The sequence below is a fragment of the Ranitomeya variabilis genome, chromosome 1 (assembly GCF_051348905.1).
Source record: "Ranitomeya variabilis isolate aRanVar5 chromosome 1, aRanVar5.hap1, whole genome shotgun sequence".
Lineage (NCBI taxonomy): Eukaryota > Metazoa > Chordata > Amphibia > Anura > Dendrobatidae > Ranitomeya > Ranitomeya variabilis.
The window spans coordinates 1,136,042,336-1,136,063,882 of record NC_135232.1 but is presented as its reverse complement, the minus strand read 5'-3'; the positions used below and the strand labels follow the sequence as shown (position 1 = coordinate 1,136,063,882).

The 21,547-nt window shown below is 50.5% G+C and overlaps 1 protein-coding gene across 1 annotated transcript in view; it reads right to left on the bottom strand.

Moving 5' to 3' along the window:
- The window catches only part of DNAAF9 (dynein axonemal assembly factor 9), a 117,280-nt gene extending 97,149 nt beyond the window's left edge, over window positions 1-20,131 (bottom strand). Inside the window, exon 1 of the mRNA XM_077280307.1 lies at window positions 19,924-20,131. Coding sequence (XP_077136422.1) covers window positions 19,924-19,973 — 50 coding nt within the window. The 5' untranslated portion in view covers window positions 19,974-20,131. The remainder of the gene's footprint in view (window positions 1-19,923) is intronic.
- Window positions 20,132-21,547: the final 1,416 nt, after the last annotated feature.

Here is a 21,547-nt window from a genome sequence, read left to right as displayed (position 1 = left end):
CCTTCAGTATCTCAGCAATGGTGATAGTACTAACCACAGACGTCCCGCCATATACAATGTGGCGCCATGTGCACCGTGTTAGCCGTCCCCTGGGGGCCAGCAGCTTCCTGTCGCTCCCCCGTCCTGAGGCCGCTCCCCGCCATGTGCAGTCACTTCATCATCTTCTCACTACTACTACTTTCACACTAGCGTCGTGCACTGTACGTCGCTATGCGTCGTTTTGGACAAAAAACGCATCCTGCAAAAGTGCTTGCAGGATGCGTTTTTCTCCATAGACTAGCATTAGTGACGCAGTGCGACGGTTGCGTCGTGTTGCATCGGACCGTCGTCACCAAAAAAACTTTACATGTAACGTTTTTTGGTGCGTCGTCTACAGCATTTCCGACCGCGCATGCACGGCCGGAACTCCTCCCCCGCCTCCCCGCACCTCACAATGGGGCAGCGGATGCGTGGAAAAACAGCATCCGCTGCCCCCGTTGTGCGGCGCTTCCACAGCTAGCGTCGGTGCGCCGCAACATCGCATAGCAACGTGCAGTGCACGACGCTAGTGTGAAAGTAGCATATATGCTTCACATTCGCCCTCATGGACGCGGAGCCCCCCGTTATTACCCGTGTGACTGCATTAAGCCCTGGACACAGCAGTATCAGCGCCTCTGCCCCAAGTTTAGGAATAGGAACCCCATTGTCCTAACGGCCCCTGGGGACCTGTGACTTCTGGGCTCTGTGCACACTGCGCACACTACAGCGGCCTCCATGGAACACAAGGCGCTAAATCCAGTAATTGCGACTTCTCAGAGCGACTATTCTGGTATAAAAGCTTTGACCAATCGGCCCCGCAGGTTTTTTGCTGAGTTTTTGGAGCATGAACTGAATGTAAATTTAAACTTTTTGTGGAGGATTTGGAAGAGTTTCTGCTGCAAAAATGTATCACAAAAATGTTTTGAGCACATAGCAGGATCCTCATCTCTTGGTTATAAGGAGGGTCGCCCTCTCTTAAGAGCTCGTCCTGCATTATACAGAAATCCCAAATGATGAGGATGGGCCCCATGTAATACATAATTTCCCCTGAGGTGGCGCCGCAGGGAAACGTCATGTGGAGATCATAGCTGGAGGACACTTTGTGATCTGACTGTTGTCAGGGAAGACCTTTAAAAAGTAGTGTCTGTCCATGGCACAGAAATCACACAGCCCACCTCCAGTGAAGACGGTGAGCGTCCCACCAGAACCGGACATGGCCCATTACAATTCAAAACCCTGGCACCGGGGAGCGCTCAGCTCGGCACCGGGGAGCGCTCGGCTCGGCACCAGGGGAGCGCTCGGCTCGGCACCAGGGGAGCGCTCGGCTCGGCACCGGGGAGCGCTCGGCCTGGCACCGGGGAGCGCTCGGCACCGGGGAGCGCTCGGCTCGGCACCAGGGGAGCGCTCGGCACCGGGGAGCGCTCGGCTCGGCACCAGGGGAGCGCTCGGCTCGGCACCGGGGAGCGCTCGGCTCGGCACCAGGGGAGAGCTCGGCTCTATCTGAGGCAGGCTCTGAGGAGCCCCAACGCTCCGACCCCGGGCAGTCAGGAAGTTGTGCCCTGTCCCGTGGATAGCAGCTCACCTGCAATTCTGCAATAACCCATAAAGAGCTTGTGCTAGGTGTATCCAGACCATTGTCTTAGTTTACCATCATAGAAACAATGGAACAGACGATCAGGACAGACTTGATGCAGTGTGCTTAGCTCACACCAGCAGGCAGCCACCATTAAGATATGTGCACACATTGCAGATTTTGTTGTGGATCCGCAGTTTTTTCAGTGCGGATTTGCACCAAATCCGCAAAGGGTAGCTCAGGCAATGTTAATCAATGGGAATCCAGAATTGTTGTGCACATGCTGCAGAAAATTACGCACTGATTCGCGTTTTATTTTCTGCAGCATGTCAATTCTTTTTCCGGATCTGCTACGCTTCTGCACCCATTGACTGACACTAAGTCAGTCAAATCTGCAGCAAAACCGCAGGTGTAAAAAGGTCTGTGGATTTGCTGCGGACATGAGTGCCAAAAACGATGCAGAAAGGAAGGATGAGGAGTGCGTGGGCGGAGAATGTGTGCGTGGGCGGAGAATGTGTGCGTGGGCGGAGAATGTGTGCGTGGGCGGAGAATGTGTGCGGAGAATGTGTGCGTGGGCGGAGAATGTGTGTGGGCGGAGAATGTGTGTGGGCGGAGAATGTGTGTGGGCGGAGAATGTGCGTGGGCGGAGAATGTGTGTGGGCGGAGAATGTGTGTGGGCGGAGAATGTGTGCGTGGGCGGAGAATGTGTGCATGGGCGGAGAATGTGTGCGTGGGCGGAGAATGTGTGCGTGGGCGGAGAATGTGTGCGTGGGCAGAGAAGGTGTGCGTGGGCAGAGAATGTGTGCGTGGGCAGAGAATGTGTGCGTGGGCAGAGAATGTGTGCGTGGGCAGAGAATGTGTGCGTGGGCGGAGAATGTGTGCGTGGGCGGAGAATGTGTGCGTGGGCGGAGAATGTGTGCGTGGGCGTGATCATCTGTGGGAGTGAGCGTGCGGGTGTCCGTGTGTGCGCGGGTGTCAGTGTGTGTGTGTGCGAGCGGGTGTCCGTGTGTGCGCGGGTGTCCGTGTGTGTGTGTGTGTGTGCGCGGGTGTCCATGTGCGTGTGTGTGTGTCCGTGTGCGTGTGTGTGGGCGCGGGTGTCTGTGTGTGTGTGCGCGGGTGTCTGTGTGTGTGTGCGCGGGTGTCTGTGTGTGTGTGCGCGGGTGTCTGTGTGTGTGTGCGCGGGTGTCTGTGTGTGTGTGCGCGGGTGTGTGCGCGCGCGCGGGTGTGTGTGTGCGCGTGGGTGTCTGTGTGTTTATTTTTGTTGCAGGAGATCGAGGGATTTGGGAATTAGGCAATGCAGTAAGAATGGATATGTGTCTTATTGACGCTTCTCCATTGCTAATCCGTGGTAATTAATGAGGGTATCTGGCTGACATTATATATATATATACATACATACACACACACATATACATATGTGTGTGTATATATATACAGTTAAGTCCATATATATTTGGACAGAGACATTTTTCTAATTTTGGTTATAGACATTACCACAATGAATTTTAAACAAAACAATTCAGATGCAGTTGAAGTTCAGACTTTCAGCTTTCATTTGAGGGTATCCACATTAAAATTGGATGAAGGGTTTAGGAGTTTCAGCTCCTTAACATGTGCCACCCTGTTTTTAAAGGGACCAAAAGTAATTGGACAATTGACTCCAAGGATATTTCATGGACAGGTGTGGGCAATCCCTTCGTTATGTCATTCTCAATTATGTAGATAAAAGGCCTGGAGTTGATTTGAGGTGTGGTGCTGCATTTGGAAGGTTTTGCTGTGAAGAAAACATGTGGTCAAAGGAGCTCTCCATGCAGGTGAAACAAGGCATCCTTAAGGCTTCTTTCACACTTCAGTTTTTTGGCGTCAGTCACTTCCGACATAATGATGGATCGACGGATCCGTCACAATAGTTGAAAAAACGGATGTAACGGATCCGTTTTTTTGACGGATCCGTTACTCGGGGGTTGTATATACTTTTTGGAGCATGCGCAATTGAAAAAACGGATTGGGGCGACGGATCCACCGAAATGACGGTCGCGACGGATCCGTCGCCCATAGGTGGCCATTATATGAAATGACGGATGCGACGGATCCGTCGCGATCCGCCATTTCAACGCAGACAAAAAACGTTGCAATGACCGTCAATGTCTAGATGACGTCCGCCAAATTTTGACGGATCCGTCGCATGACGGATGGAACGGACGACCATCCGTCACAATCCGTCGCTAATGCAAGTCTATGGGGGAAAAAAACGGATCCGTCGAGAAAAAAAACGGATCCGTTTTTTGAGGAAAATGGCGGATTTAGACTGACGCCAAACAACTGAAGTGTGAAAGAGGCCTTAGCTGCGAAAACAGTAAAAACCCATCCGAGAAATTGCTACAATATTAGGAGTGGCAAAATGTACAGTTTGGTGCATCCTGAGAAAGAAAGAAAGCACTGGTGAACTCATCAATGCAAAAAGACCTGGGCGCCCACGGAAGACAACAGTGGTGGGTGATCGCAGAATAATCTCCATGGTGAAGAGAAACCCCTTCACAACAGCCAACCAAGTGACCAACACTCTCCAGGAGGTCGGCGTATCAATATCCAAATCTACCATAAAGAGAAGACTGCATGAAAGTAACTACAGAGGGTTCACTGCACGGTGCAGCCACTCATAAGCATCAAGAAGAAAAAGGCTAGACTGGACTTTGCTAAAAAACATCTAAAAAAGCCAGCACAGTTCTGGAGGAACATTCTTTGGACAGATGAAACCAAGATCAACCTCTACCAGAATGATGGAAAGAGAAAAGCATGGCAAAGGTGTGGTACAGCTCATGATCCAAAGCATACCACATCATGTGTAAAACACGGCGGAGGCAGTGTGATGGCTTGGGCATGCATGGCTGCCAGTGGCACTGGGTCACTAGTGTTTATTGATGATGTGACACAGGACAGAAGCAGCCGAATGAATTCTGAGGTCTTCAGAGCCATACTGTGTGCTCAGATCCAGCCAAATGCAGCAAAACTGATTGGTCGTCGTTTTATCCTACAGATGGACAATGACCCAAAACACAAAGCTAAAGCAACCCAGGAGTTTATTAAAGCAAAGAAGTGGAATATTCTTGAATGGCCGAGTCAGTCACCTGATCTCAACCCAATTGAGCAGCATTTCACTTGTTAAAGACTAAACTTCAGACAGAAAGGCCACAAACAAACAGCAACTGAAAACCATTGCAGTGAAGGCCTGGCAGAGCATCAAAAGGGAGGAAACACAGCGTCTGGTGATGTCCATGAGTTCAAGACTTCAGGCAGTCATTGCCAACAAAGGGTTTTCAACCAAGTACTAGAAATGAACATTTTATTTACAATTATTTAATCTGTCCAATTACTTTTGGTCCCTTTAAAAACAGGGTGGCACATGTTAAGGAGCTGAAACTCCTAAACCCTTCATCCAATTTTAATGTGGATACCCTCAAATGAAAGCAGAAAGTCTGAACTTCAACTGCATCTGAAGTGTTTTGTTTAAAATTCATTGTGGTAATGTCTATAACCAAAATTAGAAAAATGTTGTCTGTCCAAATATATATGGACGTAACTGTATGTAATTAAATCCTTTATTTGAAAAAAATCACACAGACTCCTTTATTGAATCTTAATTTACCATACTTACTGCATCGCCTAATCCCCGAATCCCTTGGTCTCCTGCAACAAAAATAATTAACCCACATATAATACTCCCTGTCCGAAGTAGACCATTTACCGAGTGTCCCACGACGTTCTCAGGTGTAGAACAGTTACATTGGGAGATATGACCGCTCTACCCAGCCTCCTGTGATACAGGTGAAAGGAGGTAATCGCTCCTGCAGTGTATCACTGGGAGTTCACAGGAGTTCGTGCTGTCACTTATGGCACCGCTGCGTGAGAATTTTCGCAAGTGGCAGCACGAACTCCGGTGAACTCTCATGGAGGCGCAGTGATACACTGCAGGAGCGATTACCTCCTGTCAGTGTATCACCGAAGGCCGGGTAGAGCGGTCACATCTCCCGATGTAACTGTTCTACACATGAGATCGTCGTGGGACACTCGTTATTAAATGGACTGCGGCAGACAGGGAGTATATGTTTGTTTATTATTTTATTTTTGTTGCAGGAGACTCGGGCGTCAGGGATTAGGTATTTGGTGAGTATGACTGTTTTTTTTTTTGTTTTGCAATTTAACACAGTCGCCGGATGATAGGAATACTGTCCCATCATCGTCTCATGCTGTAACCGTTGTATGTGACAGCAGACATAGCGGGATGGGAGTAGTAGTCCCATCAGACGATGCCTGGCTACACACACGCGCAGACAGACACGCACATATTCTCCGCTCACACAGTCTCCACCCACATACTCTTCTTCCTTCCTTTCCGCAGCGTTTTTGGCACACAAATCCGCAGACCTTTTTACACCTGCGGTTTAGCTGCGGATTTCACTGACTCAATTTAATTCACTGCGTGCAGAAACGCAGCAGATCCGCAAAAAGAATTTACGTGCTGCGGAAAATAAAACGCTACGAATCAGTGTGGAATTTTATGCAGAATGTGCACAACAATTCTGGATTCCCATTGATTAACATTGCTTGAGCTACCCTTTGCGGATCTGGTGCAATTCTGAGCGGAAAAAACGCTGCGGATCCGCAAAAAAATCCGCAACATGTGCACATAGCCTACGGCCAAAGATAAGGTCCTTGGAGTATGTGTGCACGGACGCCTCCAACGTACGGCAGTGAACAGCTTTGTGGGTCTACATCCCATAGAGTCTCATGGTTTCGTGTAGGAGGCTCATTCATTTCAGTATGTGCCATGCCAGTCTGCATTTCCCCGGCTACATCTGCATGCAATCACATAGCCGATGTCCAAGTTCTTTTATCCCATTACTGGGAAATAACAGAATAATCAGCCCATTGTTATTGGTGGGAGTGAGATCACTGGAAATCCCCCAGTAACCCCAGCGCCAGCATGGCGACTCTCTGTCCTCCCTATTCACAGGAGGTGGAGAAATCATTTCACCAACCAAAAGCTGGGACATGATATGGGGTCTGTGTCAGCAGCCGGGGGAGGGGAAGATGCAGAGAGCTCCGCCAGGACTCAGATCCCACTAATTGATGACTTCCTCCCTAACAACTGAGCTTCACATCCACAACAAGCTGAGGAGCAGCCACAGACCAGAAGCTCCTCCATCAGCTATACAGAGAAGGACAGTCATAGAGACCCGAGCTCCTCCATCAACTATACAGAGAAGGACAGTCATAGAGACCCGGAGCTCCAACATCAACTATACAGAGAGGGACAGTCATAGAGACCCGGAGCTCCAACATCAACTATACAGAGAAGGACAGTCATAGAGACCCGGAGCTCCAACATCAACTATACAGAGAAGGACAGTCATAGAGACCCGGAGCTCCAACATCAACTATACAGAGAAGGACAGTCATAGAGACCCGGAGCCCCTCCATCAACTATACAGAGAAGGACAGTCATAGAGACCCGGAGCTCCAACATCAACTATACAGAGGACAGTCATAGAGACCCGGAGCCCCTCCATCAACTATACAGAGAAGGACAGTCATAGAGACCCGGAGCTCCAACATCAACTATACAGAGAAGGACAGTCATAGAGACCTGGAGCTCCTCCGTCAACTATACAGAGAAGGACAGTCATAGAGATCCAGAGCTCCAACAACAACTATACAGAGAAGGACAGTCATAGAGACCCAGAGCTCCAACATCAACTATACAGAGAAGGACAGTCATAGAGACCTGGAGCTCCTCCGCCAACTATACAGAGAAGGACAGTCATAGAGACCCGAAGCTCCAACATCAACTATACAGAGAAGGACAGTCACAGAGACCGAGCTCCTCCATCAACTATACAGAGAAGGACAGTCATAGAGACCCGAAGCTCCAACATCAACTATACAGAGAAGGACAGTCACAGAGACCGAGCTCCTCCATCAACTATACAGAGAAGGACAGTCACAGAGACCGAGCTCCAACATCAACTATACAGAGAGGGACAGTCATAGAGACCCAGAGCTCCAACATCAACTATACAGAGAAAGACAGTCATAGAGACCTGGAGCCCCTCCATCAACTATACAGAGAAGGACAGTCATAGAGACCGAGCTCCTCCATCAACTATACAGAGAAGGACAGTCATAGAGACCCGCAGCTCCAACATCAACTATACAGAGAAGGACAGTCATAGAGACCCGGAGCCCCTCCATCAACTATACAGAGAAGGACAGTCATAGAGACCCGGAGCTCCAACATCAACTATACAGAGGACAGTCATAGAGACCCGGAGCCCCTCCATCAACTATACAGAGAAGGACAGTCATAGAGACCCGGAGCTCCAACATCAACTATACAGAGAAGGACAGTCATAGAGACCTGGAGCTCCTCCGCCAACTATACAGAGAAGGACAGTCATAGAGACCCGAAGCTCCAACATCAACTATACAGAGAAGGACAGTCACAGAGACCGAGCTCCTCCATCAACTATACAGAGAAGGACAGTCATAGAGACCCGAAGCTCCAACATCAACTATACAGAGAAGGACAGTCACAGAGACCGAGCTCCTCCATCAACTATACAGAGAAGGACAGTCACAGAGACCGAGCTCCTCCATCAACTATACAGAGAAGGACAGTCATAGAGACCCGGAGCTCCAACATCAACTATACAGAGAGGGACAGTCATAGAGACCCAGAGCTCCAACATCAACTATACAGAGAAAGACAGTCATAGAGACCTGGAGCCCCTCCATCAACTATACAGAGAAGGACAGTCATAGAGACCGAGCTCCTCCATCAACTATACAGAGAAGGACAGTCATAGAGACCCGCAGCTCCAACATCAACTATACAGAGAAGGACAGTCATAGAGACCCGGAGCCCCTCCATCAACTATACAGAGAAGGACAGTCATAGAGACCCGGAGCTCCAACATCAACTATACAGAGAAGGACAGACATAGAGACCAGAGCTCCAACAACAACTATACAGAGGACAGTCATAGACCCAGAGCTCCTTCATCAACTATACAGAGAAGGACAGTCATAGAGACCCGGAGCTCCTCCATCAACTATACAGAGAAGGACAGTCATAGAGACCCGAAGCTCCAACATCAACTATACAGAGAAGGACAGTCATAGAGACCCGGAACTCCAACATCAACTATACAGAGGACAGTCGTAGACCCAGAGCTCCTCCATCAACTATACAGAGAAGGACAATCATAGAGACCCGGAGCTCCTCCATCAACTATACAGAGAAGGACAGTCATAGAGACCGAGCTCCAACATCAACTATACAGAGAAGGACAGTCATAGAGACCGAGCTCCAACATCAACTATACAGAGAAGGACAGTCATAGAGATCGAGCTCCAACAACAACTATACAGAGAAGGACAGTCATAGAGACCCGGAGCTCCAACATCAACTATACAGAGAAGGACAGTCATAGAGACCCGAGCTCCTCCACCAACTTTACAGAGAAGGACAGTCATAGAGACCAGAGCTCCAACAACAACTATACAGAGAAGGACAGTCATAGACCCAGAGCTCCTCCATCAACTATACAGAGAAGGACAGTCATAGAGAGCCGGAGCTCCAACAACAACTATACAGAGAAGGACAGTCACAGAGACCTGGAGCTCCTCCGTCAACTATACAGAGAAGGACAGTCATAGAGATCCAGAGCTCCAACAACAACTATACAGAGAAGGACAGTCATAGAGACCCAGAGCTCCAACATCAACTATACAGAGAAGGACAGTCATAGAGACCTGGAGCTCCTCCGCCAACTATACAGAGAAGGACAGTCATAGAGACCCGGAGCTCCAACATCAACTATACAGAGAAGGACAGTCACAGAGACCGAGCTCCTCCATCAACTATACAGAGAAGGACAGTCACAGAGACCGAGCTCCTCCATCAACTATACAGAGAAGGACAGTCACAGAGACCGAGCTCCTCCATCAACTATACAGAGAAGGACAGTCATAGAGACCCGGAGCTCCAACATCAACTATACAGAGAGGGACAGTCATAGAGACCCAGAGCTCCAACATCAACTATACAGAGAAGGACAGTCATAGAGACCTGGAGCCCCTCCATCAACTATACAGAGAAGGACAGTCATAGAGACCGAGCTCCTCCATCAAATATACAGAGAAGGACAGTCATAGAGACCCGCAGCTCCAACATCAACTATACAGAGAAGGACAGTCATAGAGACCCGGAGCCCCTCCATCAACTATACAGAGAAGGACAGTCATAGAGACCCGGAGCTCCAACATCAACTATACAGAGAAGGACAGACATAGAGACCAGAGCTCCAACAACAACTATACAGAGAAGGACAGTCATAGACCCAGAGCTCCTTCATCAACTATACAGAGAAGGACAGTCATAGAGACCCGGAGCTCCTCCATCAACTATACAGAGAAGGACAGTCATAGAGACCCGAAGCTCCAACATCAACTATACAGAGGACAGTCGTAGACCCAGAGCTCCTCCATCAACTATACAGAGAAGGACAATCATAGAGACCCGGAGCTCCTCCATCAACTATACAGAGAAGGACAGTCATAGAGACCGAGCTCCAACATCAACTATACAGAGAAGGACAGTCATAGAGACCGAGCTCCAACAACAACTATACAGAGAAGGACAGTCATAGAGACTCGGAGCCCCTCCATCAACTATACAGAGAAGGACAGTCATAGAGACCCGGAGCTCCAACATCAACTATACAGAGAAGGACAGTCATAGAGACCCGGAGCCCCTCCATCAACTATACAGAGAAGGACAGTCATAGAGACCCGGAGCTCCAACATCAACTATACAGAGAAGGACAGTTATAGAGACCCGGAGCTCCTCCATCAACTATACAGAGAAGGACAATCATAGAGACCCGGAGCTCCTCCATCAACTGTACAGAGAAGGACAGTCATAGAGACCTGGAGCCCCTCCATCAACTATACAGAGAAGGACAGTCATAGAGACCCGGAGCTCCTCGATCAACTATACAGAGAAGGACAATCAGAGACCCGGAGCTCCTCCATCAACTATACAGAGAAGGACAGTCATAGAGACCGAGCTCCAACATCAACTATACAGAGAAGGACAGTCATAGAGACCCGAGCTCCACCATCAACTATACAGAGAAGGACAGTCATAGAGACCCGGAGCTCCTCCATCAGTTATACAGAGAAGGACAGTCATAGAGACCCAAGCTCCTCCATCAACTATACAGAGAAGGACAGTCATAGAGACCCGGAGCTCCTCCATCAACTATACAGAGAAGGACAGTCAAAGATCCAAGCTCACAGTGCCCTAAGCTACACCACCACCTACAAAAAGTCATAGTGCCATGAGATACATCATCACCTAGAGGAAGTAATAGTACCCTGTGCTACACCGAGACCGACTGGAGGTCATAGTGCCCTGAACTACAGTCACCTACTGTACAGCCATAGAGCACCGAGATACACTGTCACTTACAGGATAGTCATACAGTCCATATATATGCCGTCACAAATAGGAAATCATGGTGCCCAGAGCTAAACCATGACCTACCGGACTGCCACAGTGCTCTGAGCTACACAGTCACCTACAGCAAGTTATAGTTCCCGGAGCTACACCATCACCTACAGAAAGTTGAGCTCTGAGCTACACTGTCAACTACAGGAAGTCATAGTGCCCTGAGCTACACAGTCGTCTACCACACTGCCATAGAGCCCTGAGCTACACCATCACCTACAGGAAGTCACAGTGCCCAAAGCGACACCATCACCTGCTGCACTGCCATATAGTCCTGAGCTACACCATCACCTACAGGAAGTCACAGTGCCCAAAGCGACACCATCACCTGCTGCACTGCCATAGAGTCCTGAGCTACACCGTCACCTACAGGAAGTCACAGTGCCCAAAGCGACACCATCACCTGCTGCACTGCCATAGAGTCCTGAGCTACACCGTCACCTACAGGAAGTCACAGTGCCCAAAGCGACACCATCACCTGCTGCACTGCCATAGAGTCCTGAGCTACACCGTCACCTACAGGAAGTCACAGTGCCCTGAGGTACACAGTCACCTACAGGATAGTGATACAGCTACACCGTCACCTAGAACAGTCATAGAATAATGAACTACACAGTCACACACAAGACAGTCAGAGCACACATCTACACAGTCATGTTCAGAAAGTCATCGAACCCTGAGCTACACCATCACATACAGGAAGCCATATAGACCTGAGCTACACCATCACCTTCAGGAAGTCAAAGTGCCCTAAGCTACACCGTCACCAACAGGAAGCCATAGAGTCATGTGCTACACCGTCACCTACAGGATGTCATAGTGCCCAGAGCTACACCGTCACCTACAAGAAGTCATAGTACCCTGACCTCCACCATCAACTATACAGAGAAATACATAGAGACCAGAGCTACACCATGACCTACCGGAAGTAAAAGTGCCCTGAGCTACACCATGACCTACTGGAAGTCATAGTGCCCTGAGCTACACCATGACCTACCGTACTGCCATAGAGCCCCAAGCAACAAAGTCACATACAGGATAGTCATACAGGCCTGAGCTACACTGTCACATACATGATACATGGTGCTGTGAGCTACACCATGACCTACCGGAAGTCATAGTGCCCTGAGCCAAACTGTCACCTATGACACTGCCATTGTGCACTGAGCTACACCGTCACCTACGGGAAGTAATAGTGCTCTGAGCTACACTATTACCTATAAGAAATCATAGAGCCCTGCACTACACCGTCATCTACTGCACTGCCATAGAGCCCTGAGCTACACCACCACCTACAGGAAGTCAGTGCCCTGAGCCACACCGTCACCTACCGCACTGCCATAGAGTCCTGAGCTACACCGTCACCTACAGCAAGTCATAAAGCCGTAAAGTACACTATCACCTACAGGAAGTCTTCGAACCCTAAGCTACACGGTCACCTAAAGGAAGTCATAGAGCCCAGAGCTGCACAGTCACCTAGAGGATAGTCATACAACCCAAAGCTTTACCGTCACCTATAGAACAGTCATAGAACAATGAACTACACAGTCACATACAAGACAGTCAAAGCACAGATCTACACTGTCACATACAAGAAGTCGTCGAACCCTGAGCCACACCATCATATACAGGAAGCCATAGAGCCCTGAGCTACACTGTCTCCTACAATACAGTCACACAGCGCTGAGCTACATCGTTACTTACAGAACAGCAATACAGCTCCGAGCTACATTGTCACTTACAGTACAGTTAGGCTACGTTCACATTTGCGTCTGTCGACGCATATCAACGCATGCGTCCCTATCTTTAACATTGGGGACGCAAGGACATGCGTTTGTATGCGTTGTCATGCCGCAACTGCCGGGGCGCGGCCGACGCTACATGTTGCATTTTTGTAGCGGCAAAATTTTACATTATTATAAACAATTATACAGCCTTGAGCTACAACGTCACCTACAGGACAATCAGACACTGAGCTACACCATCGCCTAAAAGGACTGTCATAGAGCCCTGAGCTACACCGTAATCTACAGGAAAGTCATAGAACTCTGAGCTACACTATCACCTACACGGGATGAGCTACATTGTCACCTACAGGACAGACACAGGTCCCTGAGCTACATTGTCATCACAAAACAGTAATAGAGCCCCAAGTGACACAATCCCATGCAATATTGTCATAAAGCCCCAGAATACACTGTCACCTACAGGACTGTCGGCAACCCAAGCTACCGCTTCAGCTACAGGCCTATCGTAGAGACTTGACCTACATAGTCAACTACAGCACAATTACAGAGCCCTGAGCTACACCTTCAACTACAGAACAGTCATACAACCATGAGCTACACCATCACCAACAGGGAAGTCAGAGCCCTGAAGTACACCGTCACATACAACACTAAGAGACAAAAGCTACAGTCACCTACAGTATAGCCATACAGCCATGAGCTACACCATCACCTACTGGACAGTCCTAGAGCCCTGAGCTACACGAGCACCTAAAGGACAGTTATCGAGACCAAAGCTACACCGTCACCTACAGTACAGTCATACAGCTACACCGCCACCAACAGGAAATCATAGGGTCATAAGCTACACCGACACCTACAGGACAGTTATCTACAGAATAGTAATAGACACCAGAGCTACACTGTCACTTATAGAATAAGTCACAGAGCCCTGAGCAACACTGTCACCTACAGAACAGTAATAGATACCCAGGTTACAATGTCACCTGTTGGACAGTTATAGAGCCATGAGCTACATCATAATTTATGACAGCCATATAGCCCAAAGTTACACTGTCACCTACAGGACAGCTCTGAACTACACCGTCACCTACAGGACAGCTCTGAGCTACACCGTCACCTACAGGACAGCTCTGAGCTACACTGTCACCTACAGGACAGCTCTGAGCTACACTGTCAGCTACAGGACAGCTCTGAGCTACACTGTCACCTACAGGACAGCTCTGAGCTACACCGTCACCTACAGGACAGCTCTGAGCTACACCGTCAGCTACAGGACAGCTCTGAGCTACACCGTCACCTACAGGACAGCTCTGAGCTACACCGTCACCTACAGGACAGTACTGAGCTACACCGTCACCTACAGGACAGCTCTGAGCTACACTGTCACCTACAGGACAGCTCTGAGCTACACTGTCACCTACAGGACAGTACTGAGCTACACCGTCACCTACAGGACAGCTCTGAGCTACACCGTCAGCTACAGGACAGCTCTGAGCTACACCGTCAGCTACAGGACAGTACTGAGCTACACCGTCACCTACAGGACAGTACTGAGCTACACCGTCACCTACAGGACAGCTCTGAGCTACACCGTCACCTACAGGACAGTACTGAGCTACACTGTCACCTACAGGACAGTACTGAGCTACACCGTCACCTACAGGACAGCTCTGAGCTACACCGTCACCTACAGGACAGCTCTGAGCTACACCGTCACCTACAGGACAGTACTGAGCTACACCGTCACCTACAGGACAGTACTGAGCTACACTGTCACCTACAGGAAAGCTCTGAGCTACACTGTCACCTACAGGACAGCTCTGAGCTACACTGTCACCTACAGGACAGTACTGAGCTACACTGTCACCTACAGGACAGTAATAGATACCCAGGTTACAATGTCACCTGTTGGACAGTTATAGAGCCATGAGCTACATCATAATTTATGACAGCCATATAGCCCAAAGTTACACTGTCACCTACAGGACAGCTCTGAGCTACACTGTCACCTACAGGACAGCTCTGAACTACACCGTCACCTACAGGACAGCTCTGAGCTACACTGTCACCTACAGGACAGCTCTGAGCTACACTGTCACCTACAGGACAGTACTGAGCTACACTGTCACCTACAGGACAGCTCTGAGCTACACCGTCACCTACAGGACAGTACTGAGCTACACCGTCACCTACAGGACAGCTCTGAACTACACCGTCACCTACAGGACAGCTCTGAGCTACAGTGTCACCTACAGGACAGCTCTGAGCTACCCGGTCACCTACAGGACAGTACTGAGCTACACCGTCACCTACAGGACAGTACTGAGCTACACCGTCACCTACAGGACAGCTCTGAACTACACTGTCACCTACAGGACAGCTCTGAGCTACACTGTCACCTACAGGACAGTACTGAGCTACACCGTCACCTACAGGACAGCTCTGAACTACACCGTCACCTACAGGACAGCTCTGAGCTACAGTGTCACCTACAGGACAGCTCTGAGCTACCCGGTCACCTACAGGACAGTACTGAGCTACACTGTCACCTACAGGACAGCTCTGAGCTACACTGTCACCTACAGGACAGTACTGAGCTACACCGTCACCTACAGGACAGCTCTGAACTACACCGTCACCTACAGGACAGCTCTGAGCTACAGTGTCACCTACAGGACAGCTCTGAGCTACACTGTCACCTACAGGACAGCTCTGAGCTACACTGTCACCTACAGGACAGCTCTGAGCTACACCGTCACCTACAGGACAGCTCTGAGCTACACCGTCAGCTACAGGACAGCTCTGAGCTACACCGTCACCTACAGGACAGCTCTGAGCTACACCGTCACCTACAGGACAGTACTGAGCTACACCGTCACCTACAGGACAGCTCTGAGCTACACTGTCACCTACAGGACAGCTCTGAGCTACACTGTCACCTACAGGACAGTACTGAGCTACACCGTCACCTACAGGACAGCTCTGAGCTACACCGTCAGCTACAGGACAGCTCTGAGCTACACCGTCAGCTACAGGACAGTACTGAGCTACACCGTCACCTACAGGACAGTACTGAGCTACACCGTCACCTACAGGACAGCTCTGAGCTACACCGTCACCTACAGGACAGTACTGAGCTACACTGTCACCTACAGGACAGTACTGAGCTACACCGTCACCTACAGGACAGCTCTGAGCTACACCGTCACCTACAGGACAGCTCTGAGCTACACCGTCACCTACAGGACAGTACTGAGCTACACCGTCACCTACAGGACAGTACTGAGCTACACTGTCACCTACAGGAAAGCTCTGAGCTACACTGTCACCTACAGGACAGCTCTGAGCTACACTGTCACCTACAGGACAGTACTGAGCTACACTGTCACCTACAGGACAGTAATAGATACCCAGGTTACAATGTCACCTGTTGGACAGTTATAGAGCCATGAGCTACATCATAATTTATGACAGCCATATAGCCCAAAGTTACACTGTCACCTACAGGACAGCTCTGAGCTACACTGTCACCTACAGGACAGCTCTGAACTACACCGTCACCTACAGGACAGCTCTGAGCTACACTGTCACCTACAGGACAGCTCTGAGCTACACTGTCACCTACAGGACAGTACTGAGCTACACTGTCACCTACAGGACAGCTCTGAGCTACACCGTCACCTACAGGACAGTACTGAGCTACACCGTCACCTACAGGACAGCTCTGAACTACACCGTCACCTACAGGACAGCTCTGAGCTACAGTGTCACCTACAGGACAGCTCTGAGCTACCCGGTCACCTACAGGACAGTACTGAGCTACACCGTCACCTACAGGACAGTACTGAGCTACACCGTCACCTACAGGACAGCTCTGAACTACACTGTCACCTACAGGACAGCTCTGAGCTACACTGTCACCTACAGGACAGTACTGAGCTACACCGTCACCTACAGGACAGCTCTGAACTACACCGTCACCTACAGGACAGCTCTGAGCTACAGTGTCACCTACAGGACAGCTCTGAGCTACCCGGTCACCTACAGGACAGTACTGAGCTACACTGTCACCTACAGGACAGCTCTGAGCTACACTGTCACCTACAGGACAGTACTGAGCTACACCGTCACCTACAGGACAGCTCTGAACTACACCGTCACCTACAGGACAGCTCTGAGCTACAGTGTCACCTACAGGACAGCTCTGAGCTACACTGTCACCTACAGGACAGCTCTGAGCTACACTGTCACCTACAGGACAGCTCTGAGCTACACTGTCACCTACAGGACAGCTCTGAGCTACAGTGTCACCTACAGGACAGCTCTGAGCTACCCGGTCACCTACAGGACAGTACTGAGCTACACTGTCACCTACAGGACAGCTCTGAGCTACACTGTCACCTACAGGACAGTACTGAGCTACACCGTCACCTACAGGACAGCTCTGAACTACACCGTCACCTACAGGACAGCTCTGAGCTACAGTGTCACCTACAGGACAGCTCTGAGCTACCCGGTCACCTACAGGACAGTACTGAGCTACACTGTCACCTACAGGACAGCTCTGAGCTACACCGTCAGCTACAGGACAGTACTGAGCTACACTGTCACCTACAGGACAGCTCTGAGCTACACCGTCACCTACAGGACAGTACTGAGCTACACTGTCACCTACAGGACAGCTCTGAGCTACACTGTCACCTACAGGACAGTACTGAGCTACACTGTCAGCTACAGGACAGCTCTGAGCTACACTGTCAGCTACAAGACAGTACTGAGCTACACCGTCACCTACAGGACAGCTCTGAGCTACACTGTCAGCTACAGGACAGCTCTGAGCTACACCGTCACCTACAGGACAGCTCTGAGCTACACCGTCAGCTACAGGACAGCTCTGAGCTACACCGTCACCTACAGGACAGCTCTGAGCTACACTGTCACCTACAGGACAGTACTGAGCTACACCGTCACCTACAGGACAGCTCTGAGCTACACCGTCACCTACAGGACAGTACTGAGCTACACCGTCACCTACAGGACAACTCTGAGCTACACCGTCACCTACAGGACAGCTCTGAGCTACACTGTCACCTACAGGACAGCTCTGAGCTACACCGTCACCTACAGGACAGCTCTGAGCTACACCGTCACCTACAGGACAGCTCTGAGCTACACCGTCACCTACAGGACAGCTCTGAGCTACACTGTCACCTGCAGAATATCACTGTCATATAGCTGAGAGATGCACCTTAAAGCAGCGCAGATGGATGAGCTGTCATTTTCTGCAGAGGTCACCATGGTGGATCTCCACCGATTGTGGCTCATATGCTGATCCGTAGCAATCATCAGAAGCTTTGGGTTTCTGACCAGATTCTACCATGGTGTGAACAGACTTTCTCCTGAATCCCCATAAACATAAGTGCTCACCAGAGCATTCATGTGTTGTCAATGGGGAGAGAGGAGTGAACGGCTGCCGGTCACCTCTAGCAGAGGCTTATTTCTCCTGAAAATAACAGGATCTGACGCTAGAATTCCAACTCTCTTTCTCTTCCCCGACATCATCTGTGGCCCCCCATAGACATCTCATGGTCGGCCGGTCCCACCGAAATCCCAAGCTGATAGTGACCGGACCATCTACAAAGGCCGGAGGTGCAGAGCTCAGCGCGGTCCTCTACTAGGAGCCACCGGGGTAACAAGTCCGTCCATATTACCGAAAAGTGTAAAGAACGGCATGAAGTGGAGACCCCGTAATGTTAGAGTGTAATGTTACAGAGCGGGGGGCAGAAAGGTCACCACCGCTCTGCTGCCCCCGTAACTGCAGACTCCACACCTCCTCTGCAGCCGTACATCACCAAGCACAAGGCCGAGCGTCGGATGGAGTGGTGTAAAGCGGCCATCGCTGGGCTCTGGGGGAGCCGTGTCCTGGGCAGTGATGGAGCCACTCCATAGTTATGCCTATGGCTGTAGGAGGGGGGCACATACTTTTCTCTATGTAGGAATTCCTGCAGTGGGTGTCAGGTCTGTACAGGGTTTTAGCCCCGGGGTGCGAATACTTGTGTCCTCATTCAGTGACAGCAGGCGGGGGTCCTACTGGGAGAGAAGGACGCCCCTCACGTACCTGGGGCCCGGGACCCCTCTCAATGGCAGCAAGTGACAGCGGAGCCTGACAGACAGCAGCGACATCTCCATAGCAACGCAGCAGCGACATCTCCATAGCAACGCAGCAGCGACATCCCCATAGCAACGCAGCAGCGACATCTCCATATGAACGCAGCAGCGACATCCCCATAGCAACGCAGCAGCGACATCTCCATAGCAACGCAGCAGCGACATCTCCATAGCAACGCAGCAGCAACATCCCCATAGCAACGCAGCAGCGACATCTCCATAGCAACGCAGCAGCAACATCCCCATAGCAACGCAGCAGCGACATCTCCATATGAACGCAGCAGCGACATCCCCATAGCAACGCAGCAGCGACATCTCCATAGCAACGCAGCAGCGACATCTCCATAGCAACGCAGCAGCGACATCTCCATAGCAACGCAGCAGCGACATCTCCATAGCAACGCAGCAGCGACATCTCCATAGCAACGCAGCAGCGACATCTCCATAGCAACGCAGCAGCGACATCCCCATAGCAACGCAGCAGCGACATCTCCATAGCAACGCAGCAGCGACATCTCCATAGCAACGCGGCAGAGTCCAACAACAAACCGTCACCACAAACCTTCTGACAACCAAGCGCCGAGATCTAGAAATCCCTTCCCGTCGTCTCGCGTTTCCGTCACAGTGTAGCAGCGCAGGGTGATGTGTTACCATGGTAACCGACGTGATGAAATACGGGGTCGCCATTGCCGTAATCCGGACGTATCGCCACATTCGCCATTTTATTCCGTTTCCAGGTTGACGACCAGGCCCTGGCATGCTGGGAGCTGTGGTTCCCCGGGGTCCCCTCCATACACACATAATGGCTGTCACACCCAGACAGTGAGGCCGGCACGTACCTGGCAGCAGGGCGGCAGCTCTGGTAGCGGCTGCGTCTCCTCTGGGACATGATGGCGCCGTGTGTGGCTGCAGATCACGCCGTGTCCTCCCGGTGCACACGGTGCGGCATGTCCCCGTTACCTCGCGTCTCCTCACCGACCTCTGTCTGCCTCCAGGCGCGTCCCCGACTGCAGCGCGCGTCCCCGCTGCCTCTCCTGCCTCAGCGCATGCGCGTTGGGGGCCGGCAACCTGCGGGAGCGCGCGCGTATCCCACAACATAGGAGAAGCCGAAACAAAAATAGAAAAGCGGCTTCCTGCCCTTCCTCCCGGCGCTCTACGGGAGGGGGACGTTTAGCAGGAGACATTTAATACCAGTTTTCAACGTCGCACAGATAAACCGGAAAGAAAACGGTGTTAGTTGCCCGTAGCAACCAGTTGGGGTGCAGCTTTCAGTTTACCTCAGCTGTGTAAAAAATAAAAGCTGAGCTCTGATTGGTCGCTACGGGCAACGAGGAGCGGTTTACTGAGGTCTGTGAGTGGCGGTACAAGGTGCTGCCGCATCAGACGTTTCCTCACAAAATAACATGGCCCAAATAATGCCGGCGAACAGTCATCAAATAAAACTGCCGTATAGTGTCCGAATAAACCCGCCATCCAGTGTGATGCCTAACGCGTCCATCCATTGTGCAGTGATAGTGCTGCCATACAGTGCCCACATAATGCCAATGTATAGTGCTGTAATACCGCCATGTGATGCCTAACGCTTCCATACACTGTGCAGTGATAGTGCTGCCATAGAGTGCCCACATAATGCCAATGTATAGTGCTGTAATACCGCCATGTGATGCCTAATGCGTCCATACACTGTGCAGTGATAGTGCTGCCATACAGTGCCCACATAATGCCAATGTATAGTGCTGTAATACCGCCATGTGATGCCTAACGCTTCCATACACTGTGCAGTAATAGTGCTGCCATTCAGTGCCCACATAATGCCAATGTATAGTGCTGTAATACCGCCATGTGATGCCTAATGCGTCCATACACTGTGCAGTGATAGTGCTGCCATACAGTGCCCACATAATGCCAATGTATAGTGCTGTAATACCGCCATGTGATGCCTAACGCTTCCATACACTGTGCAGTGATAGTGCTGCCATACAGTGCCCACATAATGCCAATGTATAGTGCTGTAATACCGCCATGTGATGCCTAACGCTTCCATACACTGTGCAGTGATAGTGCTGCCATAGAGTGCCCACATAATGCCAATGTATAGTGCTGTAATACCGCCATGTGATGCCTAATGCGTCCATACACTGTGCAGTGATAGTGCTGCCATACAGTGCCCACATAATGCCAATGTATAGTGCTGTAATACCGCCATGTGATGCCTAACGCTTCCATACACTGTGCAGTAATAGTGCTGCCATTCAGTGCCCACATAATGCCAATGTATAGTGCTGTAATACCGCCATGTGATGCCTAATGCGTCCATACACTGTGCAGTGATAGTGCTGCCATACAGTGCCCACATAATGCCAATGTATAGTGCTGTAATACCGCCATGTGATGCCTAACGCTTCCATACACTGTGCAGTGATAGTGCTGCCATACAGTGCCCACATAATGCCAATGTATAGT